At 46.0% G+C, this 21,434-nt stretch overlaps 1 protein-coding gene across 1 annotated transcript in view; it reads right to left on the bottom strand.

Annotated features, from left to right (window-relative positions):
- The window catches only part of LOC142566708 (endoplasmic reticulum transmembrane helix translocase), a 311,329-nt gene that overhangs the window by 234,874 nt on the left and 55,021 nt on the right, over window positions 1-21,434 (bottom strand). Inside the window, exons 5-6 of the mRNA XM_075677546.1 lie at window positions 11,892-11,961; window positions 3,088-3,194 (exon numbers count right to left, since the gene is read on the bottom strand). Coding sequence (XP_075533661.1) covers window positions 3,088-3,194; window positions 11,892-11,961 — 177 coding nt within the window. The remainder of the gene's footprint in view (window positions 1-3,087; window positions 3,195-11,891; window positions 11,962-21,434) is intronic.

Raw genomic sequence — 21,434 nt, forward strand, 5'->3', positions numbered from 1 at the left:
GTTGCGAATTCAGTCGCGAGTGAAGCGCTTGAATGCAATGATGATGACAAGCCACAAGATTCCGGAGAGTTGGCAGACCCAAGCTTTGGAGAAGCCGTCACAGCTCTGGACTTCCTCCACAGGTACGTCACACCTCAAAGCGACGCTGACAGCAATGCGGCCTTTCAGGCTATTGAGAAACGCGCGGTGCTTTCCAGCGAGCGAAAGAAACGGCAATCATCCATTCTTGATTTTTTTTTCATTCCTGAGCTCACGTTGCGGAAATAAGTTGTTTCAAGTCAAAGCTGCACTGCACTGAGCTTTCTTCCCTGTTGTGTTTTCCCAGCTGTTACATTTTTTCTTCCTGGTCCAGTGCAAAACGTATCAACGGGGTTCCACTGTACACTGATGTAAGGGCTGAACTTTTTTTTTCTGGAATCTTGGCTGGTTGCCGCCCTTACATGAATCAGGCTGATGATGGCCCATTAAAGTTTCGTACTATTTCTGTAGCTGTAGCAAAGGGTAAGAGCGCAAATGACACAACACTGCAGTAAATTACCTCAGATGCCGGCCCCTTGTCCCTGACCAGTGCAGACCCAAATAGGGCTCCCTTTTCTAGAGGCGAAATGCCACTGATCTGACTGGAAACACTGTCAACGCCACCAAGATGACACACCACATAATGAAATAATGGCCTGGTGGCACCGGCCTGAACGGCGTCAAGGGAAAAACAGCTAGCATTATCTAGCAGCAATGGAACTAACTTCACTTTCTAGCAGGTCATTTCAAATTTCTTTACAATATTTTACCCTTCAGAGTGGGGGTGCAGCCCTTACAAGAGCATGTACAGCATGTTGCCGAGTCGCCCAAAGCTCAAATTTTGTCACTTTATTGAAGAAGTGCGAGGAGCACTGGAGGCTAGTTTTAACAATAAACTAGTGCAAGCTTTATATTTCAAGACTGCCCAATCAGCTGAAAAATTGTCATACTAATAGCCAAAGTTCAGTTCTCATTTCAGATAGTGCGGGGCGCTGTTAGCAAAGGATTCCAACGGAAATGCTTAACATCCAGAAAAACTGTCAATTTGACTGAATTCTATAGGCACAGTAACAAAAGCATTAAGAGGGATAAAAGTACTAAAAATACATTTTCATTATTGTAGCTTTTAATTATTCTAAAAAGGCACCTAAATTAGGCGCACTGTGTAAACAAAGCGCAGAATGTGTTGAAGGGCCCATAAAAATATAGTTTTTCTGTATATGAATGTACAGTATCTTGTATATTAATTGTATTGTACATTGCATATGAATTGTATTGTATTGTATGAATGTGTATTGTATAATGTATACAATATACATTCATATATAATGCATTGTATAATGTATATATGAATGTTTATTAAATGTAAATGAAGGCCCTATAAAAATATTGTTTTTTAATGTGTGTACCCACGTCTGCAGTAACGTGTTCTTAAGGACTTCCAAGAAATTGACAAAGCATGTTCAAGAGTTAAAGCACCATGACACTTGAGACAGTAAAAACAAAACAGCATCATAAATGAGCAAACATTTATTTATTAAGCATGAATGCTTGTTTACTCTTTCATGCACAAAACATTACCAGCTAACACAAAGTAGATGGCTCCCTAACACAAGATGCTGACCAGATTGTACTGGCTTGACTATTGGCTTGCATAAACCTTGTTTTTAGATAAACAAAGTCTATTAAGCTTAGCTGAATGCAAAATTCAAGTATACAGTCAAAATCCAATTTTTCAGACTTCCTAGGGGCCACAAAAACATCCGAAAACACTAAAGCATACCTTCTACTGCGCCCAATGGGTCAAATCGCCACAGGCATGACCAAAATAGCTCAGAAGGCCTGCCACTACCCTTATCAGGTGTATCGATGGTCATTGTGACAGGAGATGGCGGATGCACGTGTGTATAATTAAGGAATACATATTGTGTCCCGCGACAATTGATTCTTCGCACTCTTGGTACGCTTCCCGGCAATAATTCGCATATGCTTCGCCGCGTAACATTGCTGTATTGAGGCAAAGCTGACTTTTGGGAGCCGACATTACGCAACATGTCGCACTTTCAGAGCTCCGAAGCCACTGCTAACAGCGGCGAATTGTTTTAATGAAAAACACGGTACCAAACAGCAAGAAGCTTGGTAGCGAATATCGAATTAGCTAGGCTTCGCATTGCTGCGGTGATGGCTACGGCTGCAGCGGATCTGCATGCGAGAGCGCCAGTTCGAGGCAGCGAGATCATCAAAATGGTGGCGGTGGTGGCTCCGATCAATGCCGTTTCGGACCTGCAGTCATAGCAAAAAGTCCTGAGCAGTCATGGCAAAAAGTCCAGAAAATAAGACGGCAAAGGGTTTTTAAGTCCGAAATTTCAGACGTTCTTATACGCTGACTCTAATGGGGTATCGTGGCATTGCCGTGAAGGCGTCCGAATTATTGGGCATGCCCGTAAAATCGGGCGTCCACAAAATCGGTCGTTGACTGTATTCTAGCAAGGCCTCTCAAGGCCTTGAAAATGGCAGTTTATCATTCAACCACCATGAACCTTGCATGCAATGATACTGACACATGTATTTGTCTTTATCGAGCGACACGTTTCACCGCCTAACAAATGTTATCGCACAGCGCAGGACACGCCTGCATGTATCGGAAGTTTCTGGAATGTTGTCGATGGTTCCATCCGCTGTCTGTGACCGAATCTTGTGTAATCTGATTGCTTGTATGCATGACGCGAATAATGCAGAACTTTGTGGAAGGCACGCGGGTCCCAGCGATTACTCTGGAACATTCGATAACTGATGTATAAAAGCCGATGCGCTTGACCCGTTCACCAGATTTTCGTTGATCGCCGACTGTGTTCGCCGCTGTCGCCATTCTTTCAGTGTAGCCTGTTTTTGAGGGCACAGGTTCGCTCACTAAAACGCTGGTTTCGTCTTTCGCAGTTGGGCTGCTTTCTTCACCGTCACTACCATGTGACAATATGTATGAAGAGTAAGTTATATCTACCAAAATAAATTTTCTTCACTGCAAGTTTTTATCATATCTCATGCTGTAATATGGGGCAACATACTCACCTTCATCTGTGGCACTGACTCTCCGGTAAGCATGGACTCATCCACAATGCATGGCCCACGCAGAAGCAGCATGTCGCATGGGACAAGGTTCTCATTTTGGGACCGGCCTGCACCATTGAACAAAATTGATAATTGCTCTAACTGTTCAAAAAGGACAAAGAATTCACTCCTTAAAGGGCCGCTCACCAGGCCATAAAGCAAACTTTGGTTTTACACTGGAAGTTGTTAGGTGTCCTCTAGGGAGCATTCTGCCGCAAAAATTTTTAAAATTGCCTCATTAATAGCCGAGATAGAAATATCTCAGTGCTATGAACCCAATTTCAGGAGGCAAGCTTCACCGGAAACACAGACCTGTATCCCCTTGCCCCCATATAGCCTCTGCAAGCTAAATTCCTCCCCCGAGTTCTCCCCTACCTGAGTTTGAGGATCGCGTGATGCGTATGTCATGGGCCCAGCCTTTCTTTCTTTCTCCTAGCTTTTTTGCGGCGCGGTGCACTTCCACTGACGGCGTTGCACGTGAGCTGTTGCGATTGTCTCGTTTCGCGCAGCACATGATTTTGTAAGCTGTGCACAAGGACACCTGACTAGTGGTATAAGTCAGTGCTACCCGAATACTAAGGCAGACACAAGTGGATCACAGAGCTTGATCCCGCGCTGGAAAACAGTAAAAAATGACATTGTTACGGTGTCTGCGCGTGCGACTGCACGACGTGGGAACAAGCAGATGAAACAGAAGTACACGTCTCTTGCTGCGGTGCGAAATAAAACAAAAACATGCAGACATTCGGTTTGTGCGTTTTATTTCTCAAAGCTCTAAGTGATCTATTCAAGTACCATATTACGCAAAGAACAGATGTACCGTTGAATAATTCTCAAAGTCACATGTCACTACGAGCAACGTCACAGTCTGAACACGTGTATGTAGGCGCAATAGCACATGTACGTCATCCTCTAGCTTGGAGCACGGCGGCCGCGAGGAGAAAGGAAAACGGCTTTCGGTATGAAATTTCAGACCTTTCCACGGCACTTAGTGATGTAATACTTTGCAGACACGATTGTTATCCCACAATGTATGCTCTGCACTTGTCAGCTCAAAATGGCCAGACCTGGTGAGGGGCCTTTTAAGGGGGGCAACTGCTATTCATCACTTTCTTTCATGAATATTAATGAATTTCCAGTCTTATCAAGACGTTTGTGCTGATTTCAAATATTTAATTATTTTTCCAATAGGCCATTTCGTTAAAATTAAATTATGGGGTTTTACGTGTCAAAACCACTTTCTGATTATGAGGCACGCCGCAGTGGAGGGCTCCGGAAATTTCGACCACCTGGGGTTCTTTAACGTCCACCTAAATCTAAGTACACAGGTGTTTTCGCATTTCGCCCCCATCGAAATGCGGCCGCCGTGGCCGGGTTTCGATCCCGCGAACTTGTGCTCAGCAGCCCAACACCATAGCCACTGAGCAACCACGGCGAGTAGGCAATTTCGTTCTGAAGATAAAAGAAATTCAAAGTTCATTATTTGCAGAAACAATAGAAAAATAACCTCGCTTAAAAAATTCACATTGGCACATGCCTAGGTACTAGAAAACATAAGGAACACAATGGTAGGAACACTTTTTTGATATAACAAATATTACACATTCTATATAAATTCAATCTTCACTTTTACAAATGTGGGTGCCCTGCTGTCTGATCTAAAGCAGAATTCCAAGCATAAATTCCAAAATCTGTTCCTACCACGGTGTGCTTTGCTCACTCAGCTACGAGCCCGAACAAGAGTTATGGCTCTACTTGCCTTGAAGGAAAACTATCGCTGCCACAAATCAGCAAGAAGTCAAAAATCGGAGTTTTGAGAAAGCAAGAAAAAAGAAATATGTTCACTTTTAATCAATCAAAAGTACAGAAAAAATTTTGCAATATTTTGCAGTGAAACTACATTCCTGGTGGCTTTTAGCCACCAGGCATATAGTTGCTCTGACCATGGCCACCCAAATGTGGCAAAAACATAGTTTAGCACCGTTCGCCAATTCCCGGAGGCTTGCATCATGCGCGCGGCAAGAACGTTCACAACAAACGGGTTGCTCTTCTGTTCCGATTGCCGTTCACATGAGGCGAGCTCTACACCGATGCGGTTTCACCACAGCACGCGCATGTGATAACAATCTTTATGGTGAGGCCATATTCTCATTTGCTTTTGCCTACTGTGGCACTATACTCACGGACAACTTTCTATGATTATGAAGGGAAAGCTATGGGGGTGGAGCTTCTGCACATGTGTTACCGCACCAAGTAGTCCACCAGCCTTTGACAGTGCTTTTGGCTGCTTCGAATGGGTGCTGACTCGACGCAGCTTCCACGTGCAATGGTTTCGCATTTGCCCAGACACAGAAGAGAAAAACTGCAAAATAAGTAAACTTATAGAATCAGTGGTGTGTTTTACCTTATTTTACTGTTGCTAATAAGGTGTTTATGTTTTCTGTTCCCCAGCCTAAACTAACGTGGATGAAAACATGGGACTCTTTTTCAGAAGTGCTCTCACTTGTGTGCACTTTACCTCCATAGCCGCAGAAAGTTGTCCACAAGTATACTGCCATACACTTGCACTTGGCAAACGGCATCAGTGCGTTCACGGAGTCCAAACTGATGATAGCAAAGCCTGCCTCGGCGTCGACTGATGCGGCCGCGACGTCGTCGGCGCGAGTGAGGAAATCCAGCTTCTGCTTTGTTGCTGGCATTGAAGCCAGAACATAAAGTTCTTTTTTTGAGGCATTCATCTCCCTATGCAGCAAATCTGCACGCTGCAACATTGCAGTGTCATGCAGAACACGGCCACTATCCAGAGCACTTTCACTCGTTCGTGAGCTGGCTAGGCCTACATCAGCATCGTCTGCGTCTTCGGCATCCCTTGCGGTTGGCGGCAGACTAGTCTCTAGTCTAGTTTGTGACACACTTGTCACAAACCTACGAGATACGCCGTCACATCGCTTGCGGAGTAGAGCAGACGACAGGAACCTCGGGCAGCCAACCACAGCATGCGTTTCTAGTAACATGCGCTGAACAACAAATGGGATCGCGTGTTCGGCCTTTTTTTTCTCCCCGGATTTAAACGTCACCAGCGAGCCGGTGAAGTTATACACTCACTGAAAACTGGCTATCGGAAGCGCCTGGTAGAGAGACTGCTGCAGAACCTTCGTGTTGGCAGGGAGCTCAAGATAGACTTGCTCAGTGCCCTTTCTATGTTGGGTGGGTCCTGGGCAGATGTTACAGAAGAAACCATTCGCAACTGCTTCAGATGTACTGGCTTCTGCATGCCCAGTGATGACTCTGAAAATTTTGATGAATGCAACGAAGCCATTGCCGGTGTTGCCAAAGTTTGGAGCGAGCTGTCAGAATTTCCGGAAGCCGTTGACAGATCAACGCTCCACGAGTTTGTCAGTGTGGATGACGGTGTGGCAACCACAGGAGAGCCCAAAAACGAAGATTGCATTGTCGACATCATACCGAGCACAAGTGAAAGCGGGCGCAATGAGCAAAGCAATGACGACCTTTTGCCCACACCTTCCGAGGTGATTGGTGCACTTGCACTAGTCCGGCGCTTCTGCATGAATGTGAAGACTCTTTAGACAATGAGTGCAGCGTTCTGTCGCAAGCTGCGAAGTTGCTCAAGCAGAAGAATATACAGAACTATTTCAAGCAAAACTAGGGCAATTTCATCAAAAATGTGCTTTTATCAATGGTGTGTACTTTTATCACGTCCAATTCTTTTGCAGGCTTATATCGAATTATGCCCTATATCAAATTGAGAGGCTCCTTTTCTTGCGAGTTCGATACAACCGGGTTCGACTGTACCTCCAATTTCGTCGGAAGTGTTTGAAAGCGCTATTAAAATCAGATTACAAAAAAATTCTTTCAATAAGTACAATATCGTAAGTGAGGCCCAGTTTGATATTCAAAAAGGCAAATCCGCCGAGCTTGGATTACTGAATATAAAAAAATGACATACTAAATAATTCTGAGGGAAAACTATACACGCTCAAACTGTTTGCAGATTTCTGCAAAGTGTTCAATACCGTGCGTCACGGCGACCTTCTAGAAAAACTTAACTACGGCGTCGGTGGCATTGTCAATAGGTTACCACAACATCACTGGACAGACCGCTACCAACATGTAGATATTAATCAGGGGGCATCCTCGCATGCTAAGGTTAACAAAGCTGTCACACAAGGATCTATACTTGGTCCACTGTTATTCCTAATTTACGCAAATGACCTACGTCTCATTCTGGATTATTCTAAATTAATTACATGTGCCGATGATACTTTTTCTTTTTAATCAGTGGTGGAACAGCCATTTCACCTTTTAGCACAGGTCCTGGCACAGGCAAAAAGCCGATTTGGTGCAGTAGCAAGCATTTATGGTGCAGGTTCTAACACATGTATGCGTACCATACACCAGGAAAATTTTAACTGATATAGTTGATATGTTGTGGAGACGGCTTTGCACGAGGCTTACCTTGCAAGCGCGGCCAGGAAAGGACACAACACTCCTCCCACGCGACGCACAAAGGGCGTTGCAGGGCTGGAGAGCTGGTATGGCAGCACTGCTGCGCTAGAACAACCAGCGCAGCCAGCAGAAACCGTGCGTGCAATCATGCCATCACTTGTTGCACGTGCTCTCCCCGCTTGTGTCGGATTCAACACCGGTCTACAGGAGCAATGGCCGTGCGAAACCAGCAGCGCATTTTACTATGCGGATTTTGCAAAATTGAAAATGTGGAACAGTATTTCAAAGGAAGCAGTCTGCACTGCGGCAATGATCTTTACGCCAGCAGTCATGTTTATGACATTAGAGAAGACATTATGAGTGCAGCGACACCTCTGACGTTGTTGGCAGATGTGTCGTGCAAATGAAAAGCGTTGACTATGACGTGCGGCTTAAGGCAAGCAAAACAATCATTATTTCGTTCCCTCTCTCTCACTCTTTCATTTTTTATTACGCAGTTGTCTTCACACCCAAGGCACATTGTGGGAGCGAGCTGCACATGTAGGGCTAGATGCCGAGGACGATGCAAGTATGCCACGGCCCCGGCTGTGCTTGTCAAGAAGTCTGAGCATATCCCCTGCACAGACCTCTCGTGCACCTGGCTGCGGCCATTGTTGCATCCAACGCTGGAGGAAACGATTTCCAATGATGGCAAAAAAAAAAAACTAAAAAAATGAAGAGTGCCTTTGTTTACCTCCCCTGTCACACGACTCATTTAAGACCTCCCAAGAAATAATAATAATATTTGGGGTTTTACGTGCCAAAACCACTTTCTGATTATGAGGCACGCCGTAGTGGAGGACTCCGGAAATTTTGACCACCTGGGGTTCTTTAACGTGCACCTAAATCTAAGCACACGGGTGTTTTCGCATTTCGCCTCCCAAGAAATCCATCAAATTTTATCTTTGGGAGCTTACCGGCAGCATTTCTGTAGTTGTGGCAACCGTACACGCAACAGTACATAGTTCCATTCATTTTTGATCGCGACTTTGCATTGTTCTTTCGAGGTGCCATGCTTTCACCCACACACACTAGCGCTCAGCAACGAATGATTACTAGCACGCCACGTCACAGGCAGTGCCACTTGTTCAGCTCAAAGTTGCAGTGCACGAACGAGCTCTATACAGCGGGGTTCGTATATACTGCACAGAGAAGGCACCCCCAACAAATTATTAACAAATATGTTTATTAACCCAGGATGCAACACAGTGCAAAAGTCAAGGCTTGTGGGCAAAGGCTCACCGCAAGACCGATCGAGTACGCACACCTGCACTGAACACGACGTCATGCAATATACTCGTGTCATGTTATGCCCATTAGGGAGTTGTCGAACAGAGGCCACTGAGGTTTGCGGCCACCGAAAAGTAGCATCAGCACTACCGCACATGCGGGATACGCAAATGGATGGATGGAAACAACTTTATTTTGAATCCGGCAAATTTGACGACCCGGGCTCAGGTCTCCCATGAGGGGACTTCGAGGCCTTGCCTCGTCGCCGCCTCTCGGGCTTGCTGGACAGCCCACTCTTGTGTCTTGAGGTTGGAGCTGCGCAGAGCGGCGGCCCACTTCGACGCAAGAGCCTCCGGAGCTACTGCCATTGTAGCTGATGTAACCCGACACTCCCACAACATGTGTGACAGCGTCGCTCTATTTTCCTGACACAATTTGCAAAGAGCAGTCGGGTATTGCGCGGGGAAAATGTGCTGCAATCGCACCGGACTGGGGAATGTTTGTGTTTGCAATTGTCGCCAGATGACTGCCTGGCGACGTTTCAGCATAGGGTGAGGTGGGGGCAGCAACCGCCTGCCTAGCTGGTAGTGCTTGGTGATGTCATTGTACCTGACCAGGTGTTCTCGCATGTTTTGAACCAGGAGTTCCGAACTCGAAGAGGTGGTCTCCGATTCTGCGCGGCGGGTCAGTTCTCGCGCAGAGCGGTGTGCTACCTCGTTCAAGTTAATGAAGCCCTCATCGGTGGGGGTGGCGACGTGCGCTGCAAACCATATGATCGCGGTGTTATCGAAGTGCTTTCGACCAGCTTTACTTAGAATCTGGAGAGCTTCGGATGAAATGCGCCGCCGCGCGTAGTTGCGAACTGCGGATTGTGAGTCGCTAAAAACTACCTCGCAGAGGGGGTCGGTAAGCGCAAGCGCAATCGCTACCTCTTCCGCTGTTTCGGGGTATTCCGTTGCGACACTACACGCGTGCGTAAGCCGGGAGCTAACGTCTACGACTATATGGTTTTGTTTTTTCATCGATGACACTATTCTACCGAAATAGCGCAGCGACCCAAACTCAATGCAAAAGTTTTACGTCAACAAACATGGCGGAACATGTTGAAGTGGCAGCTCTCTTCGCGCACCAAATTCGACCTCATTCACTAATACCATTCACTAATACCATTTGCTAGGGACCGGATCGTAATACTACGATCGGGATCGGCCTAGATTCGAGTAAATACAGTAAGTACTCGTTTTTCCCCAGAACAATAGAGGAATGGAACGCGCTGCCACATGAATTACTAACAGTAGTCAGTGTAAATAAATTTGAAACCACACTAACAAATTTTTTTTACCTTGGCTAGATGTACATAGCTACTACTTTAATTAAAAACCTTAGAAAACTATGTTTCTGGTTGTAACACAGGTTTAATCCATCGGCTGTGGTACATTTGATGTCATTGTGATGTAACTTGTATTTTGCTTCTTCTTGCTTTGTAATGTGCCTTTTCTCGTGTATACGCCTCATTTGGTCTGTTCTAGACTGCGGCAGCACTGCTATCTTGTTTTGTTTGTCATGCAACCACCCTGTAACGGCCTTTGGCCAACAGTATAGATGAATAAGTAAATAAATAAATAAATAAATAAACACTGCAAACAATGTTTATGCGCATCAGTTTTCCGTGAAAATGAGTTACTTGCATGTGGTGGTAACAAGGGTATCGGGGAGATCAAAGAAGCACTTTTCATTATCGAAAAAAAAAAGACAAATGCATCAGCACGCCCTCATTACAGCTCACGCAAGCACAAGTCGCATTCCTACAGGATGACCCACACTCATCTGTATTATGCATAACTGGCTCACGGAAGCATCAGCAGTCATGGTTTATCTTGGTTTCTTTAGCTTTTTATCCTTTGCTCTTTTCCATGTTCTTTCAGCCTTTCCCATTCCCTTCGCCTATTCTTAACCTTTATGTGACATGTCCCAAGAGACGAATAAACAAGTCGCGAGCTTGCGCACCAACCGTGGTCGTCGTCATTAAGTGTACAGCGCAAGAAGAAACTATTACCAGCCACCAACCAGCCCAATTCATTGCTCTTTTGAACATCAATACCCATAAAGTGAGCCGACAGCTGTATTTGTATTGCATGCAACCGGAGCGGCATAAACAACTAACAAGTCATCTCTTACACATTTAAACTGAGCAAATATTAATAATAAATACAATATGCAGCTCAATCCATGAGAAAGATAAAAATAGAAGAAATGCATGACAATGCTGAGGTTGTTCTAATATGCAAATAAACACACTCAAGTTTTGACAACAAAGAACATTTACATTTGATCAGAAGTATGGGTCATCTGCAATAAGCCAAGATCGAAAATGTAGATTCTTTTTTTTTTCAGGAATGGAAAATGGTGACGCCATCTGTCATTGTTGACTGTCAAATGGTGCCACCATTCCATTCCTATAATATAATAATATAATATTTGGGGTTTTACGTGCCAAAACCACTTTCTGATTATGAGGCACGCCGTAGTGGAGGACTCCGGAAATTTTGACCACCTGGGGTTCTTTAACGTGCGCCTAAATCTAAGCACACGGGTGTTTTCGCATTTCGCCCCCATCGAAATGCGGCCGCCGTAGCCGGGATTCGATCCCGCGACCTCGTGCTCAGCAGCCCAACACCATAGCCACTGAGCAACCACGGCGGGTCCATTCCATTCCTGGAAAATGTACACATTGCGATTCAGATGGCCCAGTAAGGCTGTGGTATCTACCTGTACGCACTGCAAAATGCCAATTCTGTGCAGGAGCAAATAAGCCAGTGCCTGGCCAGAAAACGTGTCGTGCCTATTAATGCCCCATTTGGTCCATATGGCTCTGTAACAGGGCACTAGGCCCAGCTCAATGCCACACCACACGAGTGAAGCAGCCACGAGAGTATGCCATAGTCGGCCACTGCTATGCACCACTCAAAACAAAGTTACAGTGAAAACACTGAGCATGCAACACTGCGGAATTTGGCTTAGAGACTCACCTATAGACACAATGTCACCAGGAATGAGATCACAGCTTAGAATAGGTCTCCACTTCCTGTTTCTGTAGACCTGGCAAAAGTAAATTGACAGTCACCTACATGGCATTGATCACAATGCTCAAGAAAGCCCCTTCCTTGCCCCTAACACAGACGCAGAAACTTAAAGGGACACTAAAGACAAATACTAATTCAAGCTAAAGTGACAGATTGGTGCTCCAGAATCTCTAAGGCATCAATATTATCGCGAACAGAGCCTTAATAATTGAGAAATCGAGATAAAAGCAGGACATGATTAGAGACTCCACCGGGACATTCAAGCACTTGCCCAATGATGAAAGCACTCCTCAGTTAAATTCTGTCACTAGTACTCAGCTACTCGTAGCAAAAACATCTTCGTATTGTATTATAATATGAAATAAAATGCTACTTGTCCAGTTCCATTTCATGTTTAGAAAAAAGAACTCATTGTTGACAACGACGGAGGCGGTCAAAAGGTTTTGTTTTCGCTCGACTCTGCGCCGCTCATGCTTTCGCATTTCAGTACTTTCCTGATCACATAGTGCTGCGCTGGTTTTCCTGGCTCACAAAAATTGCAAGTAGCAGAGAATTGAACTTCCATGTGATGTCGCAAGATGCTTGAACGGTCTACGCCACTTGACCAAAAAGCAGTTGCAGCGGCGAATCTGCCGCTCTGTCCTGGCTCGGTGCCGCCGTCTGTCGGGTGCCGTTTTACTGACCGACGACAGCAAAGGGCGGTGATGGCATACATAACGTCACCACTCCTCCATGTGTGGCGGGAGATTTGAATTTGGAAAAAGGTATTCGGACCCTTCAGATACAATTTTCTCTTAAACTAAGTCTTTTCTTGGCACGAAACAAGCATTGCGAGGTTTCTGGAAAGGTATTTAAATAGTGTCCCGTTAAGCCACTCGACCACACTGCTTGGTTCAGAAAAGTTTAATTTTGTGCATTCTTGAAAAAAAGTTCCCACAAGAGACGGTTCTGTGCAATTCCCTTCCACAAGACCTGCACAGAAGTTGCCTTGCACAAATCTTCCGCTGAGGTTTTCCATGAGAAAAGGACAGTGTCAACCAAGTGTCGATGCTAAAGAATACAAGGTCAACATACATACTTGCTCAAATTATTCGATAATTAAGTGTTGATTATTGTAGAGTGAAAAAAAAATTGTTGAAACTACAGTGTGCGGACACGGAACAAAGAAGAGAACAGCGTCACAAGGAGGACGACAATGAAGCGTCGATGTGTACTTGCGTGATTGGGCCACACGTGTGCATACGTGGTCGAATGAGGGAAGCGACGATGAGTACAGTGAATCGTGACTGGGCCACGAGCGTGCATACATAGAATGGTCTAATCAAGGAGGGCTTCGTGGTGCTTCGACAGCACATTGTGTTAGCATTGGGCCACGTGTGTGGAACACGGGCCCAAAAAGAGGTGGTGGTGAACAGGCAGAAGACGTAGGCCGGAGACAGGCGGCCAGCAGCTATGGACATCACTGGGGACTTCTAGGCAGCCAGCCTGGCACTGCTGAGCACGTGCAAGGTCCGAGGCCACCTGGCTATCCAACTCTACCCGCTGCCAAGATCTAGCAACGCTGACGCCATCTTGGAAACTATGAACGATCATCGTGCCGACCCCGCCCCCTCTCCAGCGAAGCTTTAAAGATCTGTGCGCAGCAGAAAAATAAAACGAAAAGTGACTGAATAGTTTCTAAATAACTCAACAAATGGCGCTAATTGTCCAAGAGTGCTACGAAAGCAGCAAATAACATCGATAGTGGGCTATTGATGGGAATAAAGCGCAGCCCACTTATAACAATACCACATATAACAATATACTGGTTATAACGATGAGTCGACTTCAAAGTATCAATTTATGCATTAGGGCTATGAGAAAGAAACCATATATAACAATATGTTATATATTATATGGCATGCCACAAGATGGCGCCAGCTGTTTCACGTCCACATCCCCAGAGAGAGAAAGAAAAAAAAAAAGCGAGAAGCAAATCACGTCTGCGCTCCCTTTCTACAATCTCCCTCTCTTCCTCAGGGAGCGTGGAATGTGCCGCGGAAGCAGCAGTCAGTGCGCCGACAAAGCGCACAGCAGTGTTGCGTGGGATGAAGCTGCAAATTTTGCAGGAATTGCACAGTCGATGATATCGATGATTCTGAAAACCGCGAGCACCACGATCATGAAGGCTAGAAGCAGTGACTGTGCCAATGAATGGAAACGGCGGGCTTTGTGCGCTAGGGAGAAACCCCCATGTGTGAAAACACGGTGGCAAACGATGACATTGCCAAACTCTGCGAGCACATCGCTACTGGCGATAAAATAGGTGGTGCTTCGATGGAGGAGTTTCCGAGTGCAGATAGCGCTGCCTCATTCTGCGAAGAATCTCCGACGGGGCAATCGTTGTTGCGAAAGACAGCGACGTTGTGCGACAGAAGCAACGAGATTGACAGTGGCCCGTCTTTGACGCCGACTCCAATGCTCACGCTAAGTGCACTGTCATTGATAAAGTCACTCATTGATTTCACACAGGCTCAATTATAGCCGCCACTGTTCGTGCAGCCACTCGACACGATGCACACCATGGTTGTAAACCTGAAACTTCCACGAAAGCAAGTGCAGATTTCTTACTATATCAGCACGCCTAACACTTGATACACTGTTTAGAGGTAGAAATAAACATCTTTTCACAGCCATTTTTCTACAACGTCAATTCTTTAACCTAAGTGGCAAATTTGGTTTCGGAGCTACAAAGGTATGTTTGGCAGTTACTTTTCTTTTTCTTTTTTTACAGCAGTCCAGATATATCAACGATCAAATTTTTCGTTCTACTTGATATCGTTATAAGTGTACTGCACTGTAGGTGTGAACAAGAATGCATTAAATACTTTTTGTTCGAGTTAGTCTTAGTTTTCTAACAATTCAGTCTTCAGAAGGGACTGCAATTACATGGAGAAGATTAAACATGGTGGAGGGGGTGTCACAGTTTGTCAGGCCATATTCCAGGTACTTAGAAGAAATTATCTATGGACTTATGGCAAATGCGGGATGGTCTGTCTTCTTGTCTACCTGTCTTCTTGAATACTGTTACCGTATAAACGCATGCAAGGGCCACACTTTCTTTTTTTTAAATATGAGAGCCAATTTTGAAGATGCAGCCCATACATGCGACATGTAAAAAAAATGTTCTTTTTTGAGTAAAAGCTACATACCAATTGGCGAACAAAGAAAGTTTATTATAGTATATGACGTGACACAGTTGCCATAACACTCAATTGTCAACTCCTCAGACTCCGAGCTCGTTCTGTGTTCCGGTGTGCACTCGTCCCACAAGAAGTCATCTTTGGCGTCACGCAAGCTTTTCGAGATCCCGGTGAACTTAAAAGTTCACTATATGATGTCCATTGACACCAAGCTCGACAGGATCTAAGCAAGTACAGTCCCTCTTGAGCCGTCCGGTCAGCGCCTGCTTGTGGCCGCCACTTGCCATCCGTTAAGTGTAGTGCCTGCAGAATTCAGCCTTAAAAGGCCAATTCACACTTTCCAATTCACTGTTGTCCAGTGGTTGCAGTATGCCTGTGAGGCCACCCAGAATACCAGCCATGTCTGTGACAACACGGCACAGCTGTTCCTTGACCTTATCCGTCAAGTGACCACGGAAGCTGTCCAAGACCAAAAGCGACCGTTTGGTCAATAATACGCCTGGGCGGTTCTTCCAAACAGTTTTTACCCAGTCGAGCATGAGGTCATCGTTTATCCAGCCCTTTTCTTGGACTCTAACTACACCTTAAGGAAACTTTATTGGGAATTCTTTTCCTTTTCAATACAACTTAGGGGGGTAGCTTCTCCCCATCCGCGGTAATGCAAAGCATCACTGTGCAGCATTGACGCTCAGCGCTAGTTGTACGCATGGCGATGGTCTTCTTACCTTCAACGTCGCCTGTATAGTTTTCAGGACAGTCAAACCACACTGGGGTCTGGTCAGCGTTCACGATTTAGGACAATATACAATTGTGTTCATGGCACCGGCCGATAACATGCTTCTGAAAGCTAAGTACCTTGTCAATGTAGTCATGCGTAAGCCACTGGCACAGCATAGTTCTTTGCCGATAGCAGAGGTCCTTCCTCTTCAAAATCTTCACACCCAGCTGGCACTAGCTTTGAAATCCTCGCATGGTATGGTTTTTGCACATGCCATGGTTTGAGCCTTTACGCGCAGCATGTCCCCTGTCAACGCATAGCCATTGTTTTGCAGATCCATCACATAGCAGAGCAGCTCTTCTTCCAATTCGGGAAACTTGCGTGGCTTGTCATGGAAAGCACACTTTTTGTTGCTTGTGTTCTTCAAAGCTTCTTCCTGACTACACCACTGTCGAATGCACTTCTCATAACGTCAAATTTTCTGCCGGCTGCACGCTTCCCATGTTCGTGAGCAAACTCGACCACCTTCCATTTAAACCCAGCTGTGTAGTTGTTTAGGCGCTTGCCCATTGTGCTCAAATGTAAATGCCCGGATTGAAACGGAGAGCACTGTGGCGTTGCGCAAGTGAGGCCTCGCGTCATGCCGAAGCTCGGATAAAAAAGACGCTGGATGCTCAGCATAGAAGAAAAATTAGACACCGTTCGTGCTACCGAACGTGACACGAAGTCGGTGCTTCATCGCGACGTGAATCTACTGTTGATTATGGTGTGTGGCATTTGGAAAGTGAAGAAGTTGCTCGGCAGTGCTGCTGTGACGGTGTAGAGATGTCGGCTACGAGGTTGCACTCTTCGCCATCATTGCCTCTGTTGTTGCTGAAGTGTCAACTAGCGACAGTGATGAGGATGGCACGGAAAGCGACAGCATGGGCAATTCAGGCCCGACAGTGGCAGAAGCTGTGCATTACGTCAGCCTCATGAATGCAATCGTCGCGCCGAGAACAGCACCCAGCAATGAAAAAGGTGCCCCGCTACTTCTGCAACGCTACCACGCGCGTGCATGGAAAATACGTAACGCCAACGAGAAATCTGCCATGCGAGTGTTTGCCAAGAGGAGGGCTGGCTGAAAAGCTGCCTGGCAGCTTCAGTAAGTTTGAGGCCTCTGTCATCGCTGCTAGGCCGCCGCGGCATCAAATGAAAACAACACTTTTGTCACACGAAGTGAATAAATACTGCATGTTCTTTTTCCCTTTCATCGCGCTCTCTCCAAGTTCCATTTCTGACAGGTAATTGGTGTATCTCATGCTATTTCGGTTAAATAGTACTACCGTTTAGTACATACTTTTTCAGAGCTCTGGCCAACTACGGTTTAACGAGGTTTCACTGTACATTCTCTCCTATGAGCGCAGAGAAGGTATGGCTGTCCCCATCAGACACAAGGGCAGTGTAAAGCAGGTTGTACTTGGATATAGATTGCTTGAAAAGAGCCAGGCTTGCTTCCACCTCCATACTTACAGATTTTGTGTCTGCGTTCTGGCAGATGTGATGCTGGTACCAGTTGTCATACGCTGCATCTCCAGCATTAGGTCCTGTCTGGCATCCAAGGCAGTGGTTGGATAGAACTACGGCATCTAATATGAGGCTTGCATGGTACTCAACGACCGATGCTCCAATTTGTATCTACGCCTGCACCCCCATGTGCCATTGTACACCACAATACTACCTTTACAAAAGCTCCAGTCCATCTCCTTATAGCCCGTCATCACTGCAGCATCAGAATCAGCGTAAAACTTCTCTAAGCACTGGGCCTCTGGCTCCCTCAAGGTCTCCTCTACATGCTTTTGAAATGTCTATTGGTGGACACCTCTGCAAGAGAGGTGCAGCACTGCCCCAAGCTAAGAGCTGTCCGCCCCTTTCAGATTTACTTAGTGGCTTCAAGACTTGCACTGCTGCATTCATAAGCTTCCGCTCACTTGCGTTCAAGTTTGGAACTGCGTCAGATTCTGAAAGTTCTACAGTAATGACCGTACGGAGCTTCACGAGCCTGGTCATCATGGCATGCTCACTGTTCCATCGCGTCGGGACGTCTTGTATAACCTCAAGAGGGTCCAGATGCATGTTTCTCTGAATTTCCTGAAGCCGTCCTCGGGCCTTGGCACTCCGTTTGTATCTAGCCACAATTGCTCTGGCCTTAGCACAGAGATGCAAAAACCAAGGCACTTCTCTTTTGGCATCACTGACACACAACAGAATGGTGTGTCCAAAACACTGCACACCACTCCAGGATGACCGCGCTACTGCAGAAGTAAAGTTCCTTCCATTATCTGTAACGACGAAGATCGGCACAGTATCGTGGGCTGGAAGCTCCCACTCCTCGACAACACCTGCGATAAATAGCTCCAGGTTTTCTGCAGTGTGAGAGTCTGTCATTTCAGTGCAAGCCAATGCATGCACGTATTGCACGAAGTCACTGTCCATGATGTGAAAGTTACACAAACGTAGCTTTAATTTGCCCGCGATGTCCAACCATCAGTTGTGATTGAAAGCGACTCCACTCCGCTTGCAAAAATGTCCCTGAGCGTCTTTTTCACCTTTTCTTTGCTTGATGCGTAGAGGTCCGGAATAATGGCTCTCGAGAACGTTGTCTGACACGGCACGGCATAATCCGGCATAGCGAACATCATGTCGAGGAAATCCGGTTCTTTGGCAATGTTGTAGGGGTGCATACCACAAGCTACGAAGCGAGCTATCATTTTTGTCATCTGTTGGGCTTTTGGGGCTGAAGCTTTCATTTTCGGCTTGAAACTGTCGGCTATCGATGGCTGTTGACCACTTGCCTTGCTTGCCCCCTTTAGCTTGGATGGCCTTTTGCGTGTGTCCCACTTCTCTTGGTAGTCCTTGTGCAAGTCTGGGTGTCTCCTTAAATGCGTTGCTATGGTTGCATTTAAGACATCGAGCTTCGGTTCCCGGTGGAATCTTAACAAAAGAATTCCAAATCGAATTGCTGGCCACATGCAAGTCCCCATGGTGCTCTCTAGAGTGGTCCAAGGCAGCTGGGATTGATCAAATGCCGCCGCGACAGAGAGAGTCGCCCACTAAACGCAATCGACCACACCACCACACCGACGAGGTGAGCTTTTGTACGCTTTTGTTTCGAGTATAGTTCTGTTTTCCTGGCTTGGCCTGGATTGGATTGGGAAAAGTATTACCGACTCCAAAACCGAAAATTCCAAAAACGCCTTCTCCCTACCGCATGTGGCTATTGGTTCGAGCCGAATACTTCGAAATTTCCGAATAACAAAATTCGAATTGAAGCGAATATCGAATAGTGCATTATCCATTTAACTATTTATATCGAATATTGAATATTCGCACAAGCCTACTCGGCAGCATAAACAAATCGCAACTACTCCAACAGAGTGAATATAGCAACTTTGGGCTCGTGTATTACTGAAGGAATGATTTCATTGACTTGCATTTTTATGCTTTTTGTAGCAAAAGAAAAGTTTAGAAGAAAGCATAACCACTGCTTCACATGGTCAGAGCAGGCATCTAAATCCAACATTCCTATACATCACATATTCAAGTGGTCATCTTTAAGAGCATCCTTGCGTATCTTTAGGATCATTCAACAAATCGACAAAGCTTTACTGCTACAGTGCAATCAACTTAAGGGGGGACACTGCTATTGAAGTACTGCATTTACTTGCATAATGATCGCACTTGCACAATGATCGCACCCTTGAACTTGCCACAGCGATATGTCATTTGCGAAGCCTAGCTGATGATTGTGCTTACCATCTGTCGAATGCTGCGCAAACGACTCTTCAAATCTTGCCAAGCAGACTCCATGCACCAAGCAGATTCTTAAGCAGATGCCCCATTTCATTCCCTTCATCACTTTCTGTACTTCAAGAATTAAAAAAAGATCTACACCTAAACGTGCCTTGGGTTTATTATTTGTTCGCTTTAGAATGGCTGCCAATTGAACAATCTTATTCATTACTGATATGGAAGCAGCTGTTTCAATGGACGTAGTGTACTCACGAAAAAAAGAAATCGCGTTCAGCTTGCTCCATCAGCCGGCATTTTTGTTTTGATGTCCCGCACTGTTACAGCAGCAGCCGCCTGTTGGTTGACGTATTCACATCACGCAGCAAGTGCGTTTCGACACGTTTCCCCGGACACCGCGTTTTCGCCATTTTTCAAGGCGGCAGTGTGCTTTGTGATTGTTTGTCTGTGCTGGTGCCGTTTCACCAAGGGATGGTATGCGACTTTTATGGTCGCGTTTAAGCTTAAGGCTGTTGACTACGCACTAGAGCACGGCAACCGTGCTGCCGCAGGCATTTTGGCATCGACTAAATCCGAATATGGTACTGGAAAAATCAGCGTGAGCGGCTGATGGCTACTGATAGGACGCGCCGGGCTTTCCACGTACCCAAAACGGACATGTTCCCTCACGTTGAGGAAGTGTTCCTTGAATACGTGAAGGACCTGTGAAAAGATGGTTGTGCAGTATCACTGGAAATGATACCGACACAGGCGTGTGCAATTGCCAGGAAGCTGGGAATCATCACAAAGGACTTCCGCACTAGCTCCGGTTGGACGACTCGCTTCATGCAACGAAATGGACTGTCACTGAGGCAGCGGACGTCATTGTGCCAGCGACTCCCATCCTCGTATGAAGAAAAAGTGATAGACTTTCATCGCTTCATCACGAGGATCCACAAGAAGAATGGCTTCCTCTTGTCGCAAATAGGGAACGCCGACCAAACTCCGTCGACCTTCGACATGCCCCAAAACACAACAGTCAACGAGATAGGTGCTCGGAGTGTCCTCGTGAAGACATCTGGTGCTGAGAAGCTGTGATGCACTGTAATGCTTGCACTGACAGCAGAAGGGCGGAGGCTTCCATCATACGTCATACTGAAACCGAACGCTATTCCAAAGGGAGACTTTCCCCGTGGTATCCACATCCGTGCTCAAGTAAAATGGTGGATGACGGCAGAACTCATGGTCGATTGGATCAAGACTGCTTGGGGAGGAAGACCAGGAGTGCTTCTGCTTCCCTCCCTTCTTGTGTTGGGCAGTTTCCAAGGCCATCCTGTCGATAATGTTCAAGCTGAGCTTAAGGAGCTATGCACGGACACTGCAGTCATCCCTGGGGACCTGACGTCACTGCTACAGCCTCTTGACATGTCACTGAACAAACCGTTCAAGGACAATATTTGAAAACTGTATGCAGAGTGGCAAACATGATTTGACGCTGAGTGGCAAAATCAGAGGACTGTCCGTGGAGGTGCTTTGCTCCTGGATCATCAAAGCGTGGAGTGGTATCTCTGATGAGGTAGTGGCAAAGAGTTTTAAGACCAGCATATCCAACGCGCTGGATGGGACAGAAGACGACTTTCTGTGGGACTGTGAAGATGCCCCCAGCGACGACACTGCCGGTTCTGACAATGAAGCTTGCAGCGATGACTATGAAGATTCAGACTTAGAATAAAGTGAGGCACCCCTTATATAATTAGAAAAAGAAAATAAAAGGGCAATGTGCAATTCATGTAGTGCCTACATAACATGTGCATCTCTTAC

The sequence above is a fragment of the Dermacentor variabilis genome, unplaced genomic scaffold, assembly GCF_050947875.1.
Source record: "Dermacentor variabilis isolate Ectoservices unplaced genomic scaffold, ASM5094787v1 scaffold_13, whole genome shotgun sequence".
NCBI classification, from domain to species: domain Eukaryota; kingdom Metazoa; phylum Arthropoda; class Arachnida; order Ixodida; family Ixodidae; genus Dermacentor; species Dermacentor variabilis.